At 37.9% G+C, this 14,663-nt stretch overlaps 3 protein-coding genes across 3 annotated transcripts; 1 reads left to right on the forward strand and 2 right to left on the reverse strand.

The window, feature by feature from the left end:
• Positions 1-522: 522 nt before the first annotated feature.
• LOC124302030 (NADH-ubiquinone oxidoreductase 49 kDa subunit-like) lies at positions 523-8,888 on the reverse strand. The gene is made up of 4 exons (XM_046757775.1): positions 8,266-8,888; positions 6,499-6,926; positions 5,572-6,043; positions 523-5,421 (listed from the first exon to the last, which is right to left on the reverse strand). The coding sequence occupies exons 1-4, from the start codon at positions 8,364-8,366 to the stop codon at positions 5,016-5,018; spliced, it is 1,407 nt and encodes a 468-aa protein (XP_046613731.1). The 5' UTR covers positions 8,367-8,888; the 3' UTR covers positions 523-5,015.
• A 144-nt stretch (positions 8,889-9,032) lies between these two features.
• LOC124302029 (NADH-ubiquinone oxidoreductase 49 kDa subunit-like) lies at positions 9,033-12,086 on the reverse strand. The gene is made up of 4 exons (XM_046757774.1): positions 11,931-12,086; positions 10,814-11,241; positions 10,012-10,483; positions 9,033-9,852 (listed from the first exon to the last, which is right to left on the reverse strand). Exons 1-4 carry the CDS (start codon positions 12,029-12,031, stop codon positions 9,447-9,449), a joined length of 1,407 nt encoding a protein of 468 aa, XP_046613730.1. The 5' UTR covers positions 12,032-12,086; the 3' UTR covers positions 9,033-9,446.
• Positions 12,087-12,112: 26 nt separating this feature from the next.
• Positions 12,113-13,792, forward strand: LOC124302031 (uncharacterized). The gene is made up of 2 exons (XM_046757776.1): positions 12,113-12,992; positions 13,127-13,792. Exons 1-2 carry the CDS (start codon positions 12,543-12,545, stop codon positions 13,535-13,537), a joined length of 861 nt encoding a protein of 286 aa, XP_046613732.1. The 5' UTR covers positions 12,113-12,542; the 3' UTR covers positions 13,538-13,792.
• Positions 13,793-14,663: the final 871 nt, after the last annotated feature.

Below are 14,663 nucleotides of genomic sequence, written 5' to 3' on the forward strand. Positions count from 1 at the left end.
CAATACATCTAAACCCGCAATGAAAAGTAACGTAAGAAAGAAACGAAAAATAAAAAGAAATAAGTCCTTGGAACACAAAATTTTGTAAGTCAAATTTTTCTAGTTTCGTTTTTCATCGTTTTATGCATAATAACAAATGTCCGCGGAAAAGATGTATTAAATATGTACTGACGTATGTATACACTGAACACTAGAGTATTTATCATACCTCTTCACTCAAAACTTGTATGTATGTGCAGAATTCAAAACAGATAAGTTTATAATTCGTTGAAATATGACTTGCACATCTTTCAAAATGATGCACGATTTCTCTCTCATACGAGTTTTCTCGTACACATAGCGAGAAATGATCTCGATTTTAAGCCGATTCCGATCACAGTTTCAACGGTATCTTCTCCCCGCAATCGTACGTCACGTCGATTAAAACGACGACTGTCATATAAATAACAAAAAAAGAAACGAAGAAACGAAAAATCAACGACGTTCCTCGCTCTTGTGTAGTCGATAGTTTTCAATTTCTTAAACTCATTACAAATCATAGCACTCGTTTCAAGTTACGGTAACGCACAAGTTGTCTGTAATAATGCGTATATTATGTGTATACCTATACTCTGTTCTCCAATGACGTAGGTTTCACATCGACACCGTGATGCGACACGAGTTGTGCAAACGTTACGGCAATCTGGATTCCCCATTAAGAATGCTAGCCACGTAGGCATGTACATACAATAATTCGCGAGGTAACTCCGCTTGACAAACCTGCGCGCAAGTCGAACCTGGACTGAAAATGAAACTCACTTATACCCTTGACATAGGGCGAAAGTTCAACGCTTCGTCTTTCGCTCAGGTGAAAACAGGATGCAGGAGGGATTGAGGATTTCGGGAGGAAGATATCCGACTTTTGTCACGTAGCCGCACGCCTTTCATTTCTTTCATTCTTTTTCTGCCGCACGACAAGTCCACCCACCGAATTCTCGCTATAATATTTATCAATCTGCAGTTCGGATACTTTATTTGTCAAACATGTAATGTGTCTATTATGTTTTTTCTTGCTTTAAATCCACGTTTGTTTTCCTCGTTCCATTATTCCTCAATAAAGGAGCAGTAATAATTATTCACGACATGTTTACGAGGGCCATTATATCAATGTGTTGGTACCGTTCGGATTTCTACGCGACAACTTGACGGTTGTAGGGGAAAAAATAAGAAGAGAAAAAAAGAGGGGGGGAACAAAAAATGTATGAATGTCGAGTGTCTTCGTAACTACGGGAAATTACAATATTTTATTAATCTGCCGGCTGAGGAATTACGTCAATGGTTTACACGTATTTAAGTATTATGTTACGAATGAACGAAGCAGAAAAATAAGAAAAAGATATTAAGAAGTCTGCTGTAAGTATAGAACTAGTTACGGAATAAATCCTCCATGAACCTGCCTATAAAGAAACTTGTTATATGAATTGATGATTTCCTGTACGGGCAAAAAATACAATCACAGAATATCACTTATTTTAATACGTAAGGAGACGTATAGTAATTATATAATCGATCGCTTGGAGATAAACTGCGGGCGAATCTCTATCAGCGCCATTACAATCGCAGCAATACACGCAGTGGAAAACTACAGATATATGTATAAGCCGCCAACGGATAATTCGCATTTTCCGCCTAATCACTGCGAAATAAAAGAATAAAAAAACCTACAGAGGTTTCAAGATGTGCACGTGAAAGACATTTCGTTTGCATCCCGAGCGTGCACCTTATACGTGTCATTAAATTTAATCGTCCCCTTTTAACCCTTTGAAAAATGGTCAGAAAAGTGCCTGATACTCTAGCCTTATAGTCGCTGTATTCGTTGATACATTAATATGCATGTACGCGTATACTGTACATAATATACATATACCTAGGCAATATATAGGATGCGAAGGTAGGTACAGAGTCGAAGAATCAAAGATCAAGGTGATTAGCACTGCTAGTCGCGTATGCGAAGGATCACGACAAAAACAGATCTTAGTCACTTAGTTTAGTGCGGAAAAAAAGAAGAGGTACAAAAAATCATACACCAGACGAAAATTTAAAAACTACCTTCTGTACGAATAACTTTCTTTCGTGGTAGGGTGAAATAAAAATCGTCGACAAAAAACACGTCTTAGCAGAATAAGATTCTCTTTCAAGCATGATCCGAAAGGTAATCCAAGTGCGGTAGCTTTTCATTGGAGACAATGAGAACAGTTTTATTTATTCGGAGTAATGAAACCTTACGGTATCCACACATGTTTCCATGGAGTTTTATTCAACTGGAAACAGCACTTCGCCTTAAAAAATTTATTTAACCGTATTATATGCTGCTGCAGGCCTCATTAATCTCAATTCCATGCTGACAAGTCAGACTGCGAATGAGAAACAGACAAGTGCTGAAATTGGTGAGAGTTGTATGAATAAAATTCAAGTTTTAAAAAAATTATTTGACTCAAGTCTTGCACCACAAATAACCAAACTAAAGAGAATCGAAACGAACTGCGTGTACGTTTTTTTTCGTTCTCTTTTATATTCAAAATTACGACTTTTAAAAAAACGGCCTGCTTCTCGCGTCTCTCGCGATAGAGACTTTTTCATTCCAATGTCACAATTATAAAAATTATCAACAAGAAGGAGATCATAAATAAATCCCCATCGCAAATCCTTAACCACGTATAAAGTTTGACTCGCCAACGAAAACGAGTACTATAAAAAAAACGAACACTCGTAACACTTCTGAAGTCAATTATAAATCTGAAATCTCATTATATTTATAAGGAATTAAAACCGCGAGTCTTAGCATCGTACGATCAGTTATTATTACAATATCCTTTTTTTCTTCCGAAAAAGCGCAAAGTGAACAGTAAAGATGAAAATAGAAGCGACTCGACGTACAAATTGTACCAACGATAATGGAAACTCTAAAATGTGAATGCAAATATTAAAAGAAAGCTGGAATGTTAGTTGAAGGCGAGGAGTTGTGTTCAATGACAAAGTGAGCAAAAAAACGAATTGAAAGTTTTGAAAATAACCGATCCCCAAGCTTTTTCCTCGGTTCTTTAAAAGGAGAAATATTTCATCTCGATGCTGGACTGTGCTTAGCTACCAAATTTCTAACAGGTGTTTAACCCGCGATGCGAACCAGCATCGCCCACGCAGGTTCTTGGCATCAAGTGCGTGGCCCACGACATTGCTGACGAATAAATTAGAATTAAAAATAGAGCAATGTGGAAAGATGGAAAAAAGGACGGTTCAAAAACAATTCCAGACATCCTCCCGGAAAAAAATGGGAAAAACTCACAAGGAAGGTTGAGATAAATTAATGGCACATCTATTTTGGAAGATGAGAATCTTCGCGTAAAGGGAAGAAGAATCAGGAAAACGTGGGATTTACCCGAGGCTGAAACGAGTGAAATTACACAAAACCTGTATATACACAAAACTTAAACGCTGTACGTATCGTAAGCTTCCAAGAATCTTAATCGGGCTAATTTATCGAGTCTTCGAAATCAGCGACAGGCAGTTAATTTGTGGCCTAAAATTTCGTCATTGCAGGTTTTGAATTGAACAAATTTATTGAAAAGAAGAATATCGTATCTGTTGAATATATGAGAGTTTCAACAAATGTCAAGCTGGCATTCTAAACTCATGGACAATATATGATAATTACTTATCTCCCACGACGTTGATACGCGTGTCTGCATCTTTTAATTAAATTTCGTCAATTACACGAAATTGCACAAAAATAATTAAGGCCAGATCATACGAGCAATATTACGATGATTTGATATCGACTTTAAATGCAGATTTGCATAAAATTATCATCACGCCACAGCTATTGATTTAATTGACTTTCGTAATTATTCTTTTCACTATACTTATGGCGGCAGTACTGATCTATACTATAGACAGGTTTGTATGCATTTATTAAATTTGTTTTATGCACTAACACATTTATGATTTATACTTAGTCGCCCGTGGATCGATACAACCGAAGAGTTTTTATTACTTACCAGAATAAATTGAATTTTTCGAAACAAACATTCCTTCTGTCAGATTACCTATCGGTTATTAAAAATTGAGTTATTAACACCGATGTGATGTGTAATTGAATACGTGAAAAGTGAAGTTCACAGGTCTGAAGTCAATGTGATTTCACAAAATCGATATTATTTCAATAAATCGAGTGCAATAATTATATTTTATACAATTAATTTGCTTTTTTCACAATCAACACGAAACTTGAAAAGAAAGAGATAAATTTAATCTCATATCGGTTACGCAAAGTCCGAAAAATTAACAAATTTATCAAATCTGCTCAATACTTGAAATTGTACCCGTTACATCACTTATACGAGTAAAAAATATTTCCCTTTCAAATATCGCGAATATTATAAATCGTGATGAATATGTCTCGCGGATTATTTTCTTGAGAGAATCCAGTTAGAAAAACTGAGTCCGAAAGAGTTTGTGGAGCCATTAAATTGCTCAAGATTTATCATCGATCGTTGGCATTTATTAAAATATGCTTGTGGAATTTCGGTTCCGGCGTTGATCCAGATCAGCTTCGATGAATTTTATGACAACTTTTCTTTTGGTACATATTTTACTAACCTTGTGATATTTCCTATGCTATTGATGCGTAGAAAACTTTTAAATACCTTTTTATTTACTTATATTATTTATACTTTATACTCATAGTCTTCACTTTTGTTATTATATTTTGCTATATTCTTATAATTAACCCTTTCTGTTGTTGATGATCTTATATTTTATAATTTCTACTAACATTTCCAGGCACCAGGTTGATCATGCATATTATAACGTAGCTGAAATAGAACTTGAATTTCAAGAGCTCAATACTGATATTAAATCACATTTAATCTGAAGTTATTCGTAATTAGTCGTTCATTTTATAAGTATCCTGAAGCCTATAAATTATGCACAACTCCACGTTTTGCCTTTATAGCCCCACAACTGCCCCGCAAATGGACTTACCGATCAATCTCGCCAAATACTACATCCAGTGTACCAATAATGGCCACAATATCTGCCAACATATGTTTTTTCCCGATCATATCTAGGGCAGCCAAGTGAGCAAAACCAGGCGCTTTGATCTTACAGCGATACGGTTTGCTGCCGCCATCGCTGACAAGATACACACCAAATTCTCCCTTTGGCGCTTCAATTGCTGTATAAGTAGCGCCAGGCGGTACCTGGTAGCCCTGACTGAAGAGTTTGAAATGATGAATGAGTGCTTCCATGCTGGACTTCATTTCCGAGCGAGGTGGTGGAGCGATTTTCGCATCATCAGTACGGATTTCACCTGGAGGCATCTGATTCAGACACTGATGAATGATTCTCAAAGACTGACGCATTTCTTCCACACGGCAGACATATCTAAAATGATATTTATGAAATTTTTAATAAAGCAGAAACACTTTCGGCCACTTGTACAGACTAGATGTGCACATGATCTACTTAAAGTAAACAATGAATGAATTTTATATACTAAAAACGATCTGAAATCGTATTCATAATTTCCTTCACCTATCAAAACAATCTCCGTTGGTTCCAATGGGGACATCAAAATCGAGCAAATGGTAAGCATCGTATGGTTGGGATTTCCGTAGGTCCCATTTTATGCCCGAACCGCGTAACATAACACCACTGAATCCACAATTCAGTGCATCTTCATAGGATACTACACCTACGTCTTTAGTACGTGCTATCCAAATCCTATTCTCTGTAATAAGATCCTCGACTTCGTCCAAACGTTCCGCAAACTTATTAGCGAACTCATAGATGTCATCCATCAGACCCAATGGCATGTCCAATGAAACTCCACCTGGTCGAATGTAGGCTGCGTGCATTCGTGCACCACTCACTCGCTCATAAAATTCCATCAGTTTTTCACGCTCTTCAAATAGCCAAAACAATGGAGTCAGGCCTCCAACATCCAAAATATGAGTACCGACACCCATCATGTGATTCAATAGCCGCGTAATCTCGGCAAAGAGCACTGTTCGAATAAATTTTAATTACGCATGAAAGTAGATTCCACAATTCGATAAACGTGTAATTAAATCTTCGCATATTGATTACCCACTTGAACTTGAGGGGACTCAGAACTCTTGAAGTCTTCAAACACGGTAGCCTGACTATTTGCGAAAATAATTTCGAATAATTCACGAGAAGTAAAGAGCTTACGCTTATAATGTGCTTTTTCATTTACTTTCAGTCAACTCTCTTTGAAGTACTGCGGGTCTTAACTTGAAAAGATTATGCTCGGAGATCAATGGATCCCGGTTTAAGCACAAATACATGCTTGCGGAGATAATTTGGTTCTGTTTACTGTGGATTTTGCCATAAAGAATTCATTAGAACGTATCACTCTTTTTGTAAAACTGCATTCCTCAGCTTCAAGAATACCTTCTGGTCCCCTGAACAAAAGCAAATTGGAAGATGAAGACTCACCGCGAATGTACTTAGCACGAATTGGAACATCGATGTTAAGCAATTTCTCAACAGCCAATGAGTAGCACTGTTCGTTGCACATCATCGAGACGTAATCGAGACGATCGAAATAGGGCAACGCCTGGGTGTAGGTTTTATATTCGATCAATTTCTCAGTTCCACGGTGCAGCAGTCCAATGTGCGGATCTGACCTTATAACAGTTTCGGCGTCAAGCTCGAGCACCAGACGTAGCACACCGTGAGCTGCCGGATGTTGCGGCCCAAAATTCAAAAACGAATTCTGAACAACCTGTTCACGAGGTGGCTCCAGTTCAATTCTATAATGCGTCGGATACTGCGACGTGTATTCATCCGGGTACATTACCGGACCATGAAACTGTTTTAGGTATTCCATATCGATACCAGATTGATGAGCATCTCGCTTTCGGCTGTGCAATAAGATTTAAGAAAATAATTACTTTCAAATTCACAACTATCGTCTGCAAAAATGAAATTGACAAAGATTCATACTGTATAGAATATTCATTCGAAAATTATTTAAAAAGGCTTTGGTTTATACAAACAAGGACGTAAATAAAGTGCTACTCTGCGTAATTTGTGCAATTATAAATAACAAATGTCTAATATTTCGCTAAAATGGGCGAAAATGAAGAGAATATGACAAAAATGAATTCACGTATCACGTACATACTCTGCATTGCAACAATAAAAAATATTATAAATTTGGGCACATTTATTCAAATAAATCTGCTCATTTTTACACAGGATATTCAACATATTACAGCATTAATCGGACGGAATAGGCCAACGTGTTTCTGGATTCACTGACGAAACGCGCTTAAGTAAGAAATGCGTGGAAACCAACCCTACTGAAAATGTTCATGTGTTAAATCATACAATGTTTTGAAATAATTCAATGTGTAATTTATCACATGATTTATCTTGTAAAATTTATAAAATATGTAAGAAATCACATAAGAAATTAAAAAATCACGAATCATCAGATACACTAGATCAAAATTCATATAGTTCACCATATAGTTGATTACATGGTGTTTGCTCTAGTGTTTCTGATGATTCGTGCTTCTCTAATTTATTATGTGATTTCTAATATATTTTATCGAATTTACAAAATGAATCATGTAATAAATTATACGCTGGATTCTTTCAAAACATTATATGATTTGACACATGAATATTTTCAGTACGGAAGCGATATGACAGTTTTTCATAGACCGATCATATTGTAAGTTGAATCGGAAATAACAAATGCCCGCGGGCTTACTTTCATTTGAATAGATGAATAATACGCTTTCGAACGTGGAAAAACATTTGCTTGTTTGGTTGATTGGTACCGATTGTCAAACATAGCGATATTATACGTAGCGTACGTAAGGTATAGGATTAAGCATCACATGTAGAGTTCAGTGGTAAGCATAAGTGGAAAGAGCGGACGGACAAAAAGAGAAAGAAAATCAAGCGACCGGTCTATCTCTGTTGCGGCACATTTACGCATGCGTCAGAAGCATAAGCTGCTCTACATCAGCGCAGTAGCATACTGCGCATGCCCAGGAGAAAACGATAAATAAGACACGGTTTACAAAGCTTGTAACTACGGAATTTCCCCAACAGGTAGCGCCACTTGACAGGTAATCTAACGTAAGTTACATCCACGTACAGCTTGATCTATTGGAAGTGTAGTGACGTTGATAGATAACCTTTTTAAAATTAGGCAATAATATGGATGTGAAAAAAAAAATAACTTACCTAAAAAAATTGAGGCACGCCCCATTTTTCAGCAATCCTTTACCGCCAAGGGGGAATCCTGCTGATTTTCTTATAAAGGTCCCTAAAACCGTAGCAGTCATACTTCTTTTTTTTCTCTCTCGTTAATAACGAGCGCCTCGAGGGTGTGTACGAAGTACACTTAATTTATTTTCACCAAAGATTTCGGCTTTAACCTTTAGTTTGTGGTTCCTGTAGCAGCAAGATTTCAATTTTTCTTCAAGCACTTCAAGTGATCGACTGTACTAGTTCACCGATTCTTGGATCCTATTTCTGGTCTTCAGTAAAGATCGGAAAGATTATAACATACATGGATTAGATGAGCGCGAGTCCAGCTGGTATAATAACGGCTATTGGACTCGCGCGGCGATGTTTTCCGACGTCGAATCCCAGGCTATTCCGTAATCACCTGGTTAGGCGATAGCCGTTATCTTGACCAATGGGAAAACAGCTTTGAACCGGAAATCGTTTCTATTTCCGATGTATTGACATCTCACACTTCAAGATTTTACTACAGGATATTACGGATTGTAGTTTCACGTTAATTAATGATTACAATAAAAAATCGTTTCGCAGCCATTTTTTTTCGAAATACTGGACCACTAAATCCGATTTTAATTTGTTTAATAAGCCGTTTTGAATTAAATATGAACTCAAAGGACCATAAGAGTAAGGTTCTTTTTTCGTTGGATTTTATTAGTCTTAAAATTTTCCAAATACTTAAAAAAAACTTGGAATTCTCTAAGACGTCACTGGTAATATATTTATTCAATCGTTTAAAAACAACACTGTAAGATGTGAAGAGCATTTAGAGGGGCTAAACCCTGCAGCAACAATAATCTTAATTCGTCTTCTTTTAAATATTTCACAGCGAGTTAATTTGTTTATACATAGGTAATTGCAAACGCGAGCTGTTCTGATTCAAAATATAAAATTTCGTCATTACTTGTAAGATCCAGATCTAATATCGGGTATTATTATTGAGAGAAGGCGCGTGAGAAATAATACGCCGTTAACATTTTAAATATACTTATAAAAACCTTACTATTGAGATTCCTCTAACTCTTTCTTCGCAATACTTGAATTCATTCAAGTACATAAATTAGATGCTTCACTGCTTCGATATTTCTATATGTCTATACACGACTGCCAGTTCAGTTAACTCATCGATCAATCTCGCCAAATACTACATCCAGTGTACCAATGATGGCCACAATATCTGCCAACATATGTTTTTTCCCGATCATATCTAGGGCAGCCAAGTGAGCAAAACCAGGCGCTTTGATCTTACAGCGATACGGTTTGCTGCCGCCATCGCTGACAAGATACACACCAAATTCTCCCTTTGGCGCTTCAATTGCTGTATAAGTAGCGCCAGGCGGTACCTGGTAGCCCTGACTGAAGAGTTTGAAATGATGAATGAGTGCTTCCATGCTGGACTTCATTTCCGAGCGAGGTGGTGGAGCGATTTTCGCATCATCAGTACGGATTTCACCTGGAGGCATCTGATTCAAACACTGATGAATGATTCTTAGAGACTGACGCATTTCTTCCACACGGCAGAGATATCTAAAATGATATTTAGAAAATATAGCACAATACCACAAGTGAAATCAACAATACTTTTGGTCACTTTTACAGCTACATGTCACCTGATTCCACCAAACGATAAATGGAATTCAAACAATTCAAGAAAGTTTTCACATTGTGCTTGGTATTCTCTCTCACCTATCGTAACAATCTCCTTTGACTCCAATGGGAACATCAAAGTCAACCAAATGATAAGCGTCATACGGCTGCGACTTTCGTAGGTCCCATTTTATTCCAGAACCACGCAGCATGACACCACTAAATCCACAATTTAGTGCATCTTCATAGGAAACTACACCTACGTCTACGGTGCGTGCTACCCAGATTCTGTTCTCTGTCAAGAGATCTTCAACTTCATCACATCTTTCTGCAAACTTAGTAGCGAACTCATAGATGTCATCCATCAGACCCAATGGCATGTCCAATGCAACTCCACCTGGTCGAATATAGGCCGCGTGCATACGGGCACCACTAACACGCTCGTAAAATTCCATAAGTTTCTCACGCTCTTCGAACAGCCAGAAAAATGGAGTCAGGGCTCCGATATCCAACGCATGAGTACCAATACCCATAATATGATTTAGAATTCGGGTGATCTCAGCAAAAAGAACTGTTGGATAAAATTTTGAGTAGATGTAAAAGTTGACTATCTAATCTTCTAAAAATAAAATAGAGACTAAAATGTTAAGTACCAAAGCTAGGATTGGAAAGACTACGGACTTTTCGAATCTTCAACATGTCAGATATGGGTATTTGCAAGGACATTATCATTACGTTTATTGTTTAATTCTTTGCAAGTAATTAATTCATTAAAAAGAACAATTGGACACTGGGTTATGAGGGTTTTTTATTTCATCAACTTCTAGCTCTTTCTGCATTCGACAGATTTGGTAATTCCTACTCGTCACTTGGTCAAGACAAATTCAAAAAAGAAACTTACCACGAATGTACTTAGCGCGAATTGGAACATCGATGTTAAGCAATTTCTCAACAGCCAATGAGTAGCACTGTTCGTTGCACATCATCGAGACGTAATCGAGACGATCGAAATAGGGTAAAGCCTGGGTGTAGGTTTTATATTCGATCAATTTCTCAGTTCCACGGTGCAGCAGTCCAATGTGAGGATCAGATCTTATAACGGTTTCAGCGTCAAGTTCAAGCACCAGACGTAGCACACCGTGAGCTGCCGGATGTTGCGGCCCAAAATTCAAAAACGAATTCTGAATAACCTGTTCACGAGGTGGCTCCAGTTCAATTCTATAGGTCGTCGGATACTGCGACGTGTATTCATCCGGGTACATTACCGGACCATGGAACTGTTTTAGGTATTCCATATCGATACCAGATTGATGAGCATCTCGCTTTTGGCTGTGTTATCATAAAAATAACACGTAAATAATATTTCACCAGAAAATAATCAAATTTTGTGAATCATCCATTATTGAAACAAAAAATATTTTAACACTGCAAGGATTAGTCAGCAGGATAGTGAAATATTTTTATAGCCAATTTTATGAATGCTATAGGCATGGTTCAAGAACTTTAAACAGTCGGTCGATTAATTTTGCCTAAGTCTGTGGATTTTACCAATGTACATGTGGTTAATAACGCTAATAATCAATGGCATACAAAAGTCTTGTCTGCGACCGTCGAATGATATATACTAAATCCTTAAAAGTAATTGAAAACTTTGAGCAAATAAATAAAATATACTTAGATCAAGTGAAAATGTCACTTGATTCACATTTACAACTTGTCAATTCTTCATTTCAATTTTTTATGTGTGAAACAAAATATCGAGACATCCAGATTCATTGTGTGAAATTATGGTTACATTGTGAAAAAGGTAAATGTAAAATAACCAAACACCATCCAGTTTGGCATGACGATTACTTTTGCTGGGGATTGATTCGCGTTTAGCCAATTATTGAGTAAACGACAATTGGATAGCATAAAAAAAAGTACGATGATCATAAATCGTATAGGTTATAACGACGTTACATAATTACCCGATTGGCATCTGGCAATAGCAACATTAGTCTAACGTAAAATCTTACTCGATAAAATAGAGGCCAGCTCCATTTTTCAGCAAGCCTTTTCCCACGAGAGGAAATCCTGCAGATTTTCTCAGGACGGTGCCCAGAACCGCAGCGGCCATGTTTACCCACGTCCTGTACCTGTCTGCAGCTGTCTGTAGTCTGCTGCGCAACTTGACATCGATAACGTCGTCTGCTAACCGTGACCGATAGTCGCTTGTCGAGTTTCGATTTCAGAATTCGACCCATCGAATTCAAATTCAAACTTATCCAAACTCAGAAAGATTTTTTACCGAAATTAATATTCCACAGGATTCTCTGAGCTCACCGATTTCGGAAAATACTCACGTAGAAGGCACGCATCTACGCAGCGGCGTTATGTACAAAGCGTATTCCGAGGGCGACAATATCAGTGCATGTAGAAAGAAACGAAGATCCAGATCTAAATTCTCAGACAACAACATTCGTTTGTTAAGTCGATTGGCAGCTCAATAATAAATCAGGGTTACCATGGGGATACTCTGGTGTTGTTTGGAGTGAATAACGGGACAACGACAGCTCTCCCAAAGTCAATTTTCCGAGGAAAGAGTGAAAAGAATTGGGGTATTTGATGATGCTTGATTGATCAACGATATGTCAACTTTCGAGGAAACTTCGGTAAGTTTGACCAGAACTATGCGACCGCAAGAAATGGAATGGGACCAGACCAGTACGACGGCTCTAATACAAATGTACAAAGAGAGAAATTGCCTCTGGGATACAAGCCACGAATTTTATAAGAATCGAAGACAGCGCCGCGAGGCACTCATGGAAATGGCACATCGTTTCAACTGCGCGCTAGCCGACGTTGAGAAGAAATTGTACATGCTCAGAAGCTCGTTTCGAAAGGAATATCGCAGGTGGAATTACGCCAAGTTAACAGCTGGTCCGAACAACGCGAACTTAGTTAGAAAACCGCAGTGGTTTGCGTTGGATCTGCTGATGTTTTTGAAGGACGACGTTGCTAAGAAATCGTTGACCCCGTTGAATCCTAACGGACCTTTCAAAAGCGATATGAATCAAGAACTGGATATTGCCAATTCGGTATATAATATTGATCCTTTCCACCAGCCGCAAGATATTCATTTAACAATTCTGCTTCATTTAACAATTCTGCTTACATTCCGTATAATAAATCTACGCCTGACTTCCTTGTACATTTTTAATCCATTTTGCAGGATATTCAAAACGTGTTTTACTACGACAGCGAAAACAGCACGTTAACGCCCCTAGAACCGGGAGAAGTACCCTTGGATTACAATGTGCAGCAAGCTGGTGTCCCCGAGGCACAAAAACAGTCACCAGGATCAACAGCTAGTAAAAGAAATTTAAGCGGCGAACCAGCGCTCCTGGAATTGACCAGCAAACGACCGAAGTTACGAGGAGACGTTGACGATCCGAGAATACGAGTGATCAAGGCGAACGATATACAAGAGAAAGACGCTTTTGCTGCGTTTGGAAACTTTGTCGCTGAGGAGCTGAAGAATATTAAAGACAGCAGCCAAATTCAGTTGGCAAAGTTGCGAATTCATCAAATACTCTTCGACGCTACTCGGAGTTTTTTGAAAGTCCCTATACCTAGATTGTAGATCACTGCTAACTATAAGTTCAATATAATCATACCGCAGCTGCTATTTTAGTATCGTAATATTACTGGCGGACTTGTATGTTAATTCAAGTATAATTATGCGTTTGATTCAATCCATACTGTCATATGTCCACCTATAAAAATCTAGGAATAAATCAAATACTCTTGCGTTCCTGATAAACACATCTGTAGTAATTTAGGTACCATACCTTTTAATGGCACTCCTAAAATGTCAGGAAATATCAGCTAATAAATTATGCAAACGTCTTACACACTTTCCACAATTAGCCATATAAGTCTGCGTGTACCAGAATTCAAGGACAATGGTTCAACACCCCGCATAAAATTCTCCTCGTGAAACTTAACTCAGGAATTTCTGCGAGTTGTCGTTTTTGGATTTTAAAGCGTCTGGCTTAAAGATTTTTCTATAGTCGGTTAAAATCCCCCAAGGTCGTAGAATTATATCCTTATTTACATACGTACAAAGATATCCAAGCACCGCGGAGCTGGTCATCCCGCATTTTACAATCACTTTTCGAAAAGCAATGTACCATTCCATGTATACATATGTCGGGGACATACTGGATCGTATAATAAGCAGAGTGAATATCTTTTTTCCAAATAAATGATACGATTTGCGCCTGTGTAGAGGTGGAATTTTTCGCAGAGCCTGAATTTGTGATCAAGAAATTTTCCAGTTGAGATCGTACAGATACGCACATTGATCACAGATAATGGGCTGCGATATAAATACATATACATAGGTGAGTTGCATTTTTGCACGGTCACCCACACGACCCGCATCTGCAAGATTTATTCATGGGCAATTTTGTTTCTTCACTGGCTTTAAGGAGGCTGCCAAAAGTTTGACGTAAGCTACGGTATTGAGGCTGCTATTTCGAGGTGGAAAAGAAGATTGTCACAGCTCGTCCAACGACATCGTACGTTACAAACCGGTGGCCAAGAACTATTTGATTCAAGATCCTAGCCTGGCTCTAGAATACTCTAGATATTTAATTAATGAACTCGCGTATCAAACATTGCACAGCAATAGCTTTGTTCTTCTTTGTCAAGATGCAACGAAGTTATACCATGACAGCTCGAATCGTCGTCTAAACAGCAGGGGA

Source organism: Neodiprion virginianus, chromosome 4 (genome assembly GCF_021901495.1).
Source record: "Neodiprion virginianus isolate iyNeoVirg1 chromosome 4, iyNeoVirg1.1, whole genome shotgun sequence".
Taxonomy (NCBI): Eukaryota; Metazoa; Arthropoda; class Insecta; order Hymenoptera; family Diprionidae; genus Neodiprion; species Neodiprion virginianus.